General features: G+C 41.8%; 1 protein-coding gene across 3 annotated transcripts in view; it reads right to left on the reverse strand.

Moving 5' to 3' along the window:
- The window catches only part of PRKCZ (protein kinase C zeta), a 260,333-nt gene that overhangs the window by 84,295 nt on the left and 160,694 nt on the right, over positions 1 to 15,344 (reverse strand). For all 3 annotated transcript variants that reach the window (XM_044281869.1, XM_044281871.1, XM_044281870.1), the window contains one exon: positions 426 to 511. In XM_044281869.1, the coding sequence (XP_044137804.1) occupies positions 426 to 511 (86 nt within the window). The remainder of the gene's footprint in view (positions 1 to 425; positions 512 to 15,344) is intronic.

Below are 15,344 nucleotides of genomic sequence, written 5' to 3' on the forward strand. Positions count from 1 at the left end.
GATTACTGCTGGGAGGATATGATGGCACTGTCAATAATTCTATCGGTGGCCCAGTTACATACAGAATGTTGGAAATGTGAAACCGAGAGATAAAACCCCCAACATCCAAAGCTTGTTTGAGAAAAGCAATGAAATCTACTTTACTTGCAGGATCAATGCTGGATTGCACGGCTTGTTCTACAAGGCACACCTCTCAGTACAGGGTGCAGGGTAGTGGCAAACGAGGCACAAAAGATGCTTATGACAATGATAAAATGACATTCGGCACAGAAATGAGGTATTGTGGAAGCCCACGCTTTTGGCTGTGACACACTATATTTACAATGATCCATTTCATCTTCCCCGTGTATAAAATGAAGCGACATTCGGTAGCACAGCACATCCCGGAGAATGTAGGAGCTGATTTTTTCTGATGAATCACTTACTCTGTTAAAGCGTTTGGCTTGAAACAGATGCCCATTCACTCGGTAGAGCTTCCTCCATCTTCTGGCCCCTCGACGGTAGATTGATTCTAGGAAGAAAAGAAACGTGTAAAGGAGAAGCATACTAAGCCAGCGCTGCCAGGCACAAAACTGCAAGCGGCCTGCAACAGGGAAAACAATTCGCCCTCTTTTTAATAATCAATGCTGAGCGCTGATGCTTGGAAGATCCCTTCTACTGAGAGAGCTAAGATTTCCATGACAGGCTCCAGATCGAGAGCCGAGTACAGCCCGCGTCTTCCTTCTCACACCCTCCTCCTCCCACCATCACATCCTCACATGATCCTATTCTGGTGAACAGGCCTTTCTAACAGACTTCTCGCTAGTGGATAAACAGGTGAATTTGGAAGTGGCAGTGCTTTTAAAGGAGCAGCGATCCCACAGGCTGACTCTATTCCCGGCACTTTCAAATCAGACTGATCTGCGGCTCCTACAAAGACGTTAACAAATCGCAATATTCTTTTTCTGCGACACAAAGAGAAGCAAAGACAGAAACTGCATCCAGAAAATTCATTGAAGCCAATTGACTAATAGGGGAAAAATCTAAGGCTACAAAACACACGAACGTTGTTAGTTTCCATGTCCGTTTTTTTTTTTTCTTTTTGCGGATAGGATGCGGACGCATTAATTTAAAAAAAATGCGGACAGCATACCGTGTCATCCTTTTTTCTTTTTTTTTTCTGTGGATCCGCATTTGCGGACCGCAACACAAATACGGTCGTGTGCACGTAGCCTAATTAGGGTGCTAGAAAATTCACTAATGGTAGATTTAAGAGAAGCCTGGCTACAAGAAGTGCACTGGGAAAGATTATAAAAATAAGTGTGAGCGAAAAGATTCAAACTCATTTTTCTGAGATACCTCAATATTGTTACATTACTGCCAGATGGAGAACTAAATAAATAAAAAATAATACCGGTAAATAAAATAACCTATTAATCATTCGCTCTCTCCATTCACACAGTATATGCAATAGATAGCACGTGACGTCATATTAGAAAGCCTTTTGTGGCCAAGAGAAAACAGGCCTGGTACAAATTCTTCACTACCACTTGGGTATGCTCACACATAGCAGTTCAGGATTGGTTTATAAAAAATAAAAAAATCTAAACCACATCCAAAGCTTTATTTTTTATGCAGTTGCATATTTTTCCCATGCAGGGCTTTCATCTCCGCTCAAAAATCATGTTCTGAGCGGACACCGAAGAGACCCCATTATAGTCTATGGGGTCTTTAGGCTCTGTTACGCTCAGTTAGGTCTCAGTTATCTGCAGAATCTGTCCTTTCCGTTCTCCTGCTCCTCAACGGAGCTGGAGAACAGAAAGGAGAAACAGCGATGTGAACGAGGCCTTAGGGGCGATTTGCACAGGCACATATTTTGCCTGGTGACAAGTGGCAATCAATGATACATTATCATTACCCACATTACCTTCCCCATGTCCAAATTTTTACCCTTGGAAAACCATTGCCGTACACGTATTTTAATTTTTTTTTTACGCCCATGGCAGGCCTCAGAGTAGGGGTACGACCACACGTCTCAGTCGTGTCACTAGTTTTTTCGGCCAATTTTTTCATTGTCACATTTCAAGAGCCATTACTAGAGTACCGTATTAGAATGTATGGGCTTCAATGAGCCGAAGTTAGTTATTTGCGAAGTCGCGCTTGACTTTGTTGAATACTGTAGCTTTGTTAATTCATTTTCAAAGTGGAAAACCACTTCAAAACTTGAAACCGAACTCTGCCTCGGTTCCATTTGATACCTTGGTACTGTATTAATCCGAAGGTATGAACGACGCAACTTTGGATTTAACATCTGAAGATCGCTTCGCTAATCACTAGCCATAAACCTTACTTTCCCCTCGATGTAGTTGTAGGGGGGCTTGTTTTTTGTGGGACAAGTTTTAGTTTGTAGTTGCACCATTTTGCAGTACACATAACTATTGATTAACTTTTAAATCTTTCTGAGTGCTAAAAAAAAAAAAACTGTCTTTTTAAAGAGTCACTGTACTTACACAATTTCACTTCATTTAATAGAGAATTGGGTAAATAGCAAATTCCTAAATCACTTCAATTAAAAAATATGTCTGCATCCACCAAAAAAAAAAAAAAAAAGGTAAAGGTGATGGCCACTAGGGGTCTCACTTCCACCTAACTCGCAGTCCACTGCCTGTTGTCAGGCAAGAGCCGTCCCCTGTAACACAAAAGAAGACGACGCAGAAGACGGCTGAGAGGAAGTGTCAGAGCTGGCCGAGATCCTGAGCCTGATAGAATCACTGCCTATACACTGCTTCTGAAGAGCAGATAAACACCTGTGTCTATAAGCCTCATCTCCTTAGGCTAGTTTCATACTAGCGCTTACCATCTCTGGCAGGCTGTTCCGGCAGGGAGCAGACTGCAGGAGATGTCTGGTTCATCACTGCTGGATGCTACCCAACCAGGCTCAGGCTGGCCCACAGGGTTACAGGGGAATCCCCCGTTGGCCCCTGAGCAAGGTGGGCCCCTAGTCTCCCACCCCCTGCACAAGTGGCACATAACAGTAGAATTACTGCACTACATAGAATATGAATATATATATATATATATATATATATATATATATATATATTTATTCTATGTACAGCACCTCAACCAGCCTATGTTTATATAATAAATAATCTAACAAGTTTTTTATATTTGAATGTATCCATACGGTGGGCCCCCAAAATAAATTTTACTGGTGGGCCCTAGGTATCCCAGTCAGACACTGTACCCAACACCCGCAGGCCCCATTCACTATAATGGGGACCAGTGGAGATCCGGCCACAACCCAGCAAATATGCTGAGAATCAGCCGGACAAAAGCTGCTGTGTGCAGTGGTTTTAGTCCAGCCAATTCTTGCATATTTGCCAGGTTGCGGACGGATCTCTGCCAGTCCCCATTATAGTTAATGGTGCTGGACGGAATTCGAGAAGTGCCAGGCAATGACGGATACAGTAGGTTGTTCCCGGTCGGAACAGCCTGCCAGATCTGTCAAATGCAGATGTAAAACAGGCCTTGGCAGCTTTCTGAGCTCACTAGAAGAAAACAAACCTAGTGAGAAGTAAGGGAAGCGAGTTCACGGCATACAGTACTGGCAGATTCAACAGAAGGGAGAGACCCACTGCTTCTGAGTGAAATGCATCTGGTTGTGCAGCTGAAACAGGGAATGATATGGCTGAAAGCCTTTAGAGAAACCCTAAAAACGCCAAAAGAAGTACAGCCATTATGCAAACTTTTTTTTTTTTTTTTTAACACTCAGGGACACTAAGTTTTACATTACTCAATGTTCATTTTGCAACATAAACAACATGATAACTTTATTCTCTGGGTCAGTGTGATTACAGCTATACCGATTTTATATAGTTTATCTGTAAGATGACTAGTGGTTTCGCTGCTTTTTATTCAGATTTTTTTTCTGGCGGTGACTAACTTTCAATGTGTGGAATAATAATTTTACAGTACGCGTCATTACCGGTACGGCAATAGCAAATATGTGTACAGGTTCTTATTGTTTCACTTCTACCATAAAAAAATAAAAATAAAGATTTTTAGGGGACAAAGTTGGAAATTTATAAAAATTATAATTTCATGAATTACTATTCATATCATGATTCCAACAAAAAGACTTACATTACAGACAATAGACCACTTTGTATATGCAATTATTCACACAACCCATCGGTCTGTGCATTAAAAACAAAATTGCAGCATGGACTACTTTTGGTCCAATTCTAATTCTAGAATCTTCCATTCAAGTCAATAAGTCAGAGAAAAGAACAGACAATACAGAGACACAATCCATGGCTGAACATGGCGTCTGAGCTTAAGGCTGCATGTTATCGAGCAGGAGGAGCGGAGCATTTTGATAGTGACAGGTTCCCTTTAAGTAGTGGTGCAGATACACCATCTGTATCACTAGGAGGGCATCTTTTGCATTTTACCACTCTGTTACTATACATCAGACAGCAGTAGTTCACACGATTTTAACAGCTTCTACTACGGCAGAAACTACCGGCTGCATGAACCGCAGCACTGCCTCCCAATGAAAGCCATGCAGTTTCCTAGTATGCATGTATCAATCACTCACAAGCAATGCAGAATGCAAAGTGAAACACCGCAGATTTCTACTAATTTTTTTTTCTTTTTTATGATTTAATAAAAAAATTATAATAAAGTCACCCTTGGCCTATTTTATCCAACTTCTATGTCAGAAAAGGAGGAACAGGTGCTTGTTAAATATGGCGCTCATTCTGACCACCATATTTCTCACTGTATTCCCGCAGCCCACTGGCATAAATACACTGCTAAATCTGCTTCTCTTAAAGCTGGCTGCCTGCAGCCACCACTAGAGGGAGCTCAGTGCACAGGAATTTATGTAGTTACAATTGACCAACTTTGACGCTCCAAATTTTCAAATCCTGGAGACCCCTTTGCAAAAAAAAAAAGGATAAATGAACAGCAATTGTTTTTGTATACAACCTGCGCTGTAAGCAAACCTGAAAATTAAATTATACAGACGCTTAAGTGCCTGCACAGATAAGCTTTGTAGCAATATTAGATATTAAAATCCATAGCAACACAAACGGATGTGAATATTTAATATTCACTATCTAGTATATCTACGCCTTTGAAAGCCCAAATGAAGTCACAGAATGGAAGAGCTTGACATTTAAAGTGTGTACGGACTGATAAAAATGCAGCTGTGTTTTGTAAGACACCATTGTGAGGAGCAATATCATCAGAAGGCACTCTTCTAGAATGCCACACAAGGCAATTGTCCGTTTCAACCAAATTTAGCGTACATGATGATCTTTCTACCTTTATGTGAATTCATACATCTTGGTTTTGTTGCTAAACCCTGGTTCACCAGACGTAATCGTTCTTGCAGTTTTGGGAAAATTACGGCAACAAACTGCAATAAAAACATGCCTTTGTGTACGAGGAGGATTTGTTACTCAGGGGCTCCCTGCCTTACCTACATGAATACAATTTACTGCATTGTTCAGTATTCACACCTCCTCTCAGTGGTTGTCTTCCCCGTTTTGTTGTATTACAACCTGGAACTAAAGTTAATTTTGGAGGGATTTGAACAACATGCCGACCGATTTGGAGGTGCAAAATATTGATTACCATGATAAACAATAAATTAAGAAAAAAATATTTCAAATTTAATGTACACAAGTATTCATCCCCTAAAAGACAATATTTTGGGGAGCTACCTTTTGCCTCACAGATACAACTCTATTGAGGTATGATTCTATTCGTTTAGCACATCTATACACTGGGATTTTTGCCCATTCTTCCAGGCAAAACTGCTCCAGCTCATTCATATTAGGGCGCTTTCACGTGACTGTGCCGTGTTTTGCTGTCCTCAAATTGCGGATATGCAAAACACAGATGCTGCCTGTGTGTGTTCTGCGATTGCAGACAAGAATAGGACATGCTCTATTATTTTGGCGGGGCCGTGGAATGGAACAACGAATGCGGACAACACAAAGTTGCAGACTCATTCATACGGCCGTGTGAATGAGCCCTTAGATGGGTTTTCACTAGGTCATTCCAAGAAATGTAAATTCTTCCCCTTCCCCATCCAGTGTAGCTCTGGGTGTATGTTTAGGGACATTGGTGGTCATTTACTAAGAGTGTTTTTTTGGCCCATATATCTGGGTGTATCCAGCGCCAGTCTAAATGTAAACCAGCTTCCTATCTATCTTCCTAAAACAGGAGTAGAACATGATGAATGAGACGGGGCCTACCAGCCCTTCCTCTTCCCCGCCTATTATTTTTTTTTTAGACCTGCCATGAGTGGGAAAAAGTCGCAGATTGAAACACAACTATAATCTACACCAGAAATACACCTAATATAGGCGTATTTCTGGATAATAAATGACCCCCATTTTCCTGCTGAAAGGTGAACCACCACCCCAGTATCAAATCTCTGGCAGACTGAAATAGGTTTTCCTCAAGAATTGCCCTGTATTTACTGCCATCCATTTTTCCTTCAAACCCGACTAGTTTTTTAGTATATAAAAAAAATGTTGGTATCCAGCTCACCATATAGTCGTGATGCACGGAACAAGACCGGACCAATCTTCAGGATAAGGTGAAAAAAGAAAGGAGTTCCAGCATCGAGTGATCCAAAGGGTTGCTCTGTCTTTATTTCAGTTTCAGAGGAAAATTACATCCAGTGAACACCTCCACCCACCACGTAGCAGGTTAACAGGTTTCAAACTTTCAACAGTTCTTACTCCTAGTTTTTCAGTCCCTGCTGATGAAAGGCACCTTCACAGCATGATGCTGCCACCACCATGCTTGTCTGTGGGGATGGTGGTCTTGGAATGATAGAAACTGCTTGTGTCACACATGGCCTTTCCCATTTCTCTAAAAGTCAGCCCTTTCCGTTCTGCAAATTGCGGAATGCACGAGGACCACAACAGTGTTTTGCGGATCCGCCATTTGCAGACCGCAAAACACAGCATGGTCGTGTGTATGTAGCCTTATAGAAAAGCGTATTCTTTTCCGCAAAATGGACAATAGAACATGTTCTATTTTTTATTTTTTTTTTGCAAGGCCACAGAACAGAGCAACGGACGCAGGCAGCACACGGAATGCTGTCCACATTTTTGGCAGCCCCATTGAAGTGAATGGGTCCACACCCGAGCCGCAAAAAAATGCGGCTCTGATGCGGACCCAAATAGCGTTTGTGTGCATGCGGCCTTATCAGTAGTGTTTTTATTGAATCTCTGACTAATGCCCTCCTTGCCCAGTCTGAGAGTGTTTGTGGGCAGCCTTCTCGTGTCAGGTTTGTTGCTGTGCCATATTCTTTTTGTTATAATGGATTTAATGGTGCTCTGTAGGAATTTTCAAAGTTTGGCTTTTTTTTTTTTTTTTTTTTTTATAACCTGACCCTGATCTATAATTCTATAATACTAATGAGGCTGTCTGGCCCTTCCCTTAGGACTCATTCACACGTCAGTGTTCAGTCAGTGATTTCCATCAGTGATTTTGAGCCAAAACCAGGCGCGGCTCTCAGCACAGAACAGGCACAGATCTTACCTTTATACCATATTTTTGTGTAGCCTCCACTACTGGTTTTGGGTCACAATCACTGATGGAAATCACTGACCAAAACACTGATATGTGAATAAGGCTACATGCACACGACCGTTGTCGTTGCAAATCGGCAAAACACAGATGGCGTCCGTGTGCATTCCGCAATTTGCACAGACAAATTTGCACAGCCTTTAATATAACTGCCTATTCTTGTCAAGAATGGGACAGGTTATATTTTTTTTGCGGACCACCGAACGGAGAAACTGATGCGGACAGCACATGGAGTGCTGTCTGCATCTTTTGAGGCCCCATTAAAGTGAATGGGTCCGCATGGGGACCAAAACAACGGCTGTGTGCATAAGGCCTAATAAGGCCTTAGATGTGGGTTGGGGGACGGGCACTCTCCCAGCACATAGACTATTACTTACAATAAATATAAAGCACACATTTTACAAGTATGTCTTTCAATTCTTCAGTCTAGCACCACAGACAGTTCCTGGATTTACAGGGCAGGAGCGTACAAGCACAAAATGCCAAGCACTGTAGGGGTTACCTGAGAACAGTAAACTCTGAGGTAGTAGCAAATGTTCCAAAATATCAAAAAAAGGCGGGGCCCCACCCAGTGTTTACATTCCTGTTGGCAGCGGCGACGTCCTGTCCATATCACAGCAGCCAATCACTGGCCTCAGCAGTGACATGCCGGTGATCGGATGCATCTGGTTTGGACAGGAAGAGGACATCAGCATTGCAGAAGCTGAACAACAGACTACGGGAGAAAAGGGGTAGTATGACTTTTTGTTATTTGGAGGAGTTTAAAATTTTCTCTGACAACCCCTCTATATAATAATATTGCAACACACATGAAATAAACCATAAATAGTTAAACAGATGTAAATTTATATAGTGCAATATGAACCATGCCAAGTTCACATCTGCACGACGGCACATTGTCGTCCAGCCTGGTATTCATCATAGAGCGTTACCCGTAGGCAGGACTGCCACCAGGAATTCTGGGGACCCACACAGAAACTGAGGGATCCCTCACCCCCATTCCTTTTAAAAAAAAAATTCCGAGCAATAAGGCTTCATGCACACAAACGTATTTTGTTTCCGTATCGGTTCAGTTTTTTTTTCTTTGTGCGTATAGGATGTGGACCCATTCATTTCAATGGGTCTGTAAAAAAATGAGGAAAGCACACTGTGCGGTTCTTATTCGTATGTCCGTTCCGAAGCCCGGCAACAAAGACAGAACATGTCCTATTCTTGTCTGTTTTGAGGACAAGGATAGGCATTGTTACAACGGATCAGCAAAAAAAAATAAAAAAAAATAAAAAACTGACGCAATACGGATGCCAAATTGACATCATCCGTATTTAATGCGGACTGCAAAACACATACGGTCATGTGAATATACCCTAACAGCCATAACTTTTTTTCTATCAACTTTCATTATAGGTTAAATGAGGATGGGGAGAAATTATGCCATTTTTATTTACGTTGTTTACTAATCACCATACATTTTGTATGGTTTATTGCGATTACGGGATACCAAATACTGCCTTGTGATACTTAATAGTATATATGTTACAAAAACGCATTCATTGCAATGATTTGTGCGCCATTATTTTTTTTAGTAACAAAAAAAATCAAACTTTTTAAATAAAAGAAAAGCAGGAAAATAAATAAAAGTCTCATTCTTCTACCATAAACTTTAATTTAAAAAAAATCTTATTTTATGTGCATCTACTGCGAATCAAACCCCAAATATTAGCAGCCTAACCTACTACTGTATAGACCAGGGGTCTTCAACATGCAGCCTGCAATTATCTGCGCCCTTGCCTCTATAGTGGGCCATGGGAACCTATGTCTCCTATCCCCTCGAGTGGCTATTCCATTTATTTCTATGGGCGTTCTGGAGAGAGAAGAGCGCTGAATGGCTCAGCTATGTTCTGATGGCGACCCATCCTGTATGCAAGTGCTGCACCATCTATCCCCGGCAGGAGCTATAAGCCAACCCTGAACAGCTTTCCTATAAGACTGCCCTAGACACATGCCTATAGAGCCTAATGCAAAATCCTGCTTGCCTTTTGATATCACAAGAATGAAAACTTTTAAAGTTTTCATTCTTTCCCAAATATCTAGAATATATACATTTCTGTTAAGCTACATATGTCTGCCTGGGTCCGTATACAAATCCCCTTTCCTGTGGCCCTTAAAGGGAACCTGCAGGATGAAGTACTGACAGACTTCCTCGTTACAGCGCATTACATTTTACTCTGATACGTTGTGACACATAGTAGGAGGGGGATTGAACAAGTCGCAATTTGTGCAAAGAATTAAATTTTTATGCCACATTTGGCATTGGAAAAGTGTGCGAGAGGGACGGACATTGCCTAAACTTCTAGACAGATTTATTAATACTAAAGCCAGATCGTATGCCCGCACATAGCAGCTGGAGATTTCAAATTTCTAAATTCTGGCACTCCAATGATATTATTATTATTTTTTGCTAGACTGGCATATGAAACCTCAGCCTTAATAAGGCTACTTTCACACCTGCGGTCGGTGCGGATGCGTCTTGTATCTGCACAGACGGATCCACACCAATAATGCAAACACTTGTATCCGTTAATAACGGATCAGTTTTCATTATTTATAAAAAAAAAAAAAAGTTTAAGTCAAAGCGGATACATCTTGACTTACATTGAAAGTCAATGGGGGGGGGGACGGATCCGTTTTCAATTGCACCATATTGTGTATCAGTGAAAAACGGATCCGTCCCCATTGACTTGCATTGTGTTTCAGGACGGATCCGTTTTGCTCCACATAGTCAGACGGTCACCAAAACACTGCAAGCTGCGTTTTAGTGACAGTCTAAGGAAAAACGCAACGGAGACCAAATGCAGCCAAATTGATGCATTCTGAACAGATCTTTCTCCATTCAGAATGCATTGGGGCTGAACTGATCAGTTTTGGGCCGCTTGTGAGAGCCCTTAAACGGATCTCACAAACGGACCCAGAAACGCCAGTGTGAAAGTGCCTACATGTGGGTCACCGGTTTAGGATTCATGCACGCAACCATATGTATTTTGTGGTCCGCAAAAAATATGGATGACGTCTGTGTTCATTCCGTATTTTGCAGAACCGAACAACTGGCCCCTAATAGAACAGTCCTATCCATTTCCGTTATGCAGAATGCATACGGAGTAACTTTGTTTTTTGTTTTATTTTGCGGACCATTGAAATTAATGGCTCCTCATACGGTCTGGGGGGAAAAAAAATAAAATAAGAGGAGCGCACACAGAAAGAAAATACGTTTGTGTACATGAGCACGCACAGGGAGACATATCTCCTGGGTGGGTCCCCAGTGGTCGCTCCCTGCCTGGGTCAGCTCTTTCCTATTTACGTATAGGGATAGACTATTCATCAAGGAGTTGTGAAACACAGTGCACTGTAATGAGGGGACCTGTTGGTATTTCATGCAGCATATATCTGCCGACAGGTTCCCTTTAAAACTGCAAGATTACATTGTCCCCATATATTAGAGAGATGCCACATAGACCCTTTGATTAATAATGTGCATCAAAACTATCAGACCATGGCCAGTGAGAGGCGCAGAGCCCATTATCTTCCGTCTCCGGCAGAACACTGCGACTGCAGACATAATGGGCATTATGGCGTTCTGCTTATTTAGCACGGACAAAGGATAACAAATGTGATTTTAATACAAGCGATACATTCTCAGATCTGAAATGGGAGACTGTATAAAGCTGCACGGTCTGCTCTATAATGAAAAAATAATAATATTAAAAATGCAACAAATCACAAAGCAGCATCGCAAAAAAAAAAAAATTGGGGAAAAATATAAAGATTTTCTCCAATGCAGTGGTCCACAACTGCCTTTAGATGGCACCATATACTTTCAGATGACACATCAACCATAACCTGTATGAGGTGGGCAGGAAGGTGGCTACTATAGAGGATTACACAATGGACTGGATCAGTCAAAAAACATGACAAAAACATGAAACAAGTCAAGGAAAAAAAATGATCACATCCAACATTTAAAGCCCAGAGAAAATTGTAAGGCTTTGAAGCGGAGATTAGAATAGGTTAGACTTTATCGGATTTCTCTCATTATAAAAGGTGACTTTATTTAGAAAAGTCTATTAATGAATAGTAATGCCATTAAAAATAAAGACATATCAACGCTCGCCTATTAATAGACTGGCCAGTCTGGATTTAACCATTGCTGTTACCATAGCAACATGGTGTCATAACAGCCCGACCGACGGGTGCGAAAATGTATCCATTATCCCGTACTGGCGTATTCTCCGGCTTCTATTTTCTGCTGGTTGCCTGAGACGACTTGTAGAAACATTAACAGGGTTTCGGATTTGGCTTTGTTCCTTTATAGCTGGAAGGACATTTCTGTTTCTTTTATGGTACAATTTGATTAACGCTGATTGCACTGAAATCAAAGCTATTTCAAAGAACGCAATTCAGAGTGTCATTGCGGTTAATACCAGTATCCCCATGGCACAGTACGCAGGATGCCAGAAAGTAAAGATATGGCAATACATTACACGGACAACGAGAGGAACCAGTGAACATTTACAAAATACAGCCCCAGTGACACGGTATCCCCATTAAAGGGAATGTGTCATCAGAAAATGATCTACTATTTAAATCATATGTTACACACATTTTTATCGAATTTTGGTGATGATATTTTCCAGGTCAATAGCTATATTAAAAAAATAAAATTAAAAAAATTAAAATTAAAAGTGCAGTTTCAATACTGGCCACTAACCGGAACAATAAGAGCCATTTCTTGGTCGGTACAGATCACTTTACTGCAGTTATCTGCTTATCATTAAAGGCAGGATTAGAATGAGAGATATCACATATATTCGTAACACAAGATCCACTATTCACAATAGGTGATATCACAGCTTATCTACTCCCTCCTGCCCTTTGCACAGAGCATGCCCTGAAAACTCTCCCATAGGAGTCAATGAGTCAGCTCCTGTCCATTGTGTCTACAACTCATGTTGCTGCTGTACAGTATCTCTCTAAATACTGTTAACAGCTCAGGCAACATGGCCACCCCCAAAATCATGTTCAGGAAATAGAATTTAAATATCTCCAATTAGAAAATAAAAACATGACAAAAAAATAGGAATTAGACTTAGGCAGTTCAAGGCTCCTACTCCTCTTCCTGGGGGACTCATTCTAAGGAAGAGGCGTCTGAATACCAAGGCCTCCAGCAGGCGATGAGCAGCCATCTTCTTTCGGCGCCCGCATAGAGACACAGGAGCATAGGAGCCGATCCCCGATACCACAGCGATGCATGCCTGTACCAGCTCTTTCACAGAAGGGGCTCCAGCCCTCTAAGGCATGGATGTCAAACTCATGGCCCTCCAGATGTTGCAAAACTACAAGTCCCATCATTCCCTGATAGCTGTAGTATGCCCAGGCATGATGGGAGTTGTAGTTTTGCAACAGCTGGAGGGCCACGAGTTTGACATCCCTGCTCTAAGGTATAGGGGAAGAGCTAGGGGACCCCTTCCCAGAGATGTGCTAGATTGGGCTACTGGAGGCTGAGAGGAGAGTCATAACCCCCCAAACCAGCCTCAGCCCTACCTAATCTTTCTTCAAGCTTCATCCCTGAGCAGGGACCCTCTCTGCTCCATATCCCCATAGGGACAGGAAGAACACTGGTGGGTGGAGGTCATAACATAAGTCTATGGGCTGCATAACGGATCCATCCCGTTACCGTTATGCAGGAGAGGACTCCCCTGCATAACAAACGGGACGGATCCGTTTTGCAGCCCATAGACTTCTATTATGACAGAATGAATAACGGAATGCCTCTAAAGGCATTTAGTTATGCATTCAGTCATAGAATTGCGTTATGGTCCCTGGTAACGGAATCCATAACGCAATTCATCTTTTACCAGTAAACGAAGCGTGAACTAATTTCAAAATATTAATTTTGCTCATCTCTAATTACCACCCAAAGATGAAAAAACGCTGCACCAATAGCACGCTGGATCAGGAATGCTTTGGGAAGCCTGACATTCCAGCTTATAAATTCAAGCCAAATTATTCTACTTACTAATACACTAGGTAGAGATTTATCAATTGTCCAAAATAAAATGGATAAAATGGAGCAGTTGTCTGTGGCAAGCAATCAGATTTTTGTTCTCATGCTTCATGAGACCCGATACTTTAACAAGGTAACACCAATTTTAAAGAACCTCCGCCATAAATCTGATGCACAACTTCAGAGAGGTTAAAGGGATTCTGTCATCAGATTTTACCCCTCTAACCTAAACATATGCTCATGTCCGGACTAATAAGAAGAATCCTAAGCTGGCCTTCGTTGAGCGAAGTGCACATGCGCTGGCCTGATGCGCACTTCTCTCAACTCTGATATGACCTGCAGATTGGCGCCAACCTCTCACAGCCCGCGCAGGCGAGGGATCTGGCAGAGGGACGGGGAGGATTGCGAAGGCGGCGCTGAAGACAGGGAAGGCGGCGCTGGGCACCGGACAGCGAGGGGTGCAGGCGGGCACCCTGTATGAACGGACCTCCCCTTGGGCACCTTAAGTAAGTGATTGACAGGTTATAAAAAACTGTTTTTTGGGCAAATATTAAACCTCACTGTGGCTCTAAGGCCAGCTTAGGATTCTTCTTTGTAGTCTGGACATGAGCATATGTTTAGGTTATAGGGGTAAAATCTGATGACAGAATCCCTTTAACATAATGATGTTCATGATTGGTCTCCCCTTGTTCAGCTGCCATGTAAACGCTGTTCACACTGATCCATTCAGAACCTTTGTCAGGAGTTTCGCCCCATGTGGTTATTGCTACGCTTACCCCGCCAGACACCACAATGGTACCATTGGTATCCATCGTGTGAACATGGTCAGTAACTAATAATACTAATACATCTGTCCTTGCAGTTTATGGGGAGCCTGAAAAAGTTCATATGTATTATGAGATAATATGGAAGGAAGGAAAAAAAATAAAAATAGATATATATATAGATATCTATCTATCTATCTCTATATCACACAATTGCATGCCATCTTTTTTTTCTGGATACTGCTCCAATACACTGGTGGCAGGGTTTTGTTCTATTGGAATTCAGCACAGACACCTTGTAGAGCTTGGCAATTATGTTAGAAAATCATGTTATTATATTGGTCTGCACTGAATCTAGATGTGCAATCTCTGGTGCACCGGAGGGAGAAGAACGGGCGAGAAGCTACATCTCATAAGGATACAAGGACAATTTCTAAACATTGCTATGGAGGAGGTCAGCGAGGGCAGACACTAGCTTACATGTCACGGGAGTTCAAAGTAATACTTGTCTGAACTAGCAATTGTATTACAAGAAAGGGCAGAAGTTTTTTTTTGGAGAATTTCTGACACAGAAGACTCACAAGGAATTTTAATGATATGGAAACTCTACATTGTCTGTAACATCCACGGATGATTGTGCATTACAAATAAAACCTCTTACAGTATATGGAAATGATATTTTGCCATAATGCAGAACATCTATTCTCCAGTGGGAAAAATCCACAACTCTCAGTATAGGGCATGCTATGAATTTTGCCTAAAACAGGCACAAATTTTGGAGGTTTGTTAAACGCCATTCACATGCATTCTACTCTACTGCAGATTTTCTTAAATGCACCATATAAGCATGTGGCTATATAGGTTGTCACCCATATTTCCCAGCCCCTGATATGGAGGTGGCAGGCCTTACTTTTGGGTGACTA

This window comes from Bufo gargarizans, chromosome 2, assembly GCF_014858855.1.
Source record: "Bufo gargarizans isolate SCDJY-AF-19 chromosome 2, ASM1485885v1, whole genome shotgun sequence".
NCBI lineage: Eukaryota > Metazoa > Chordata > Amphibia > Anura > Bufonidae > Bufo > Bufo gargarizans.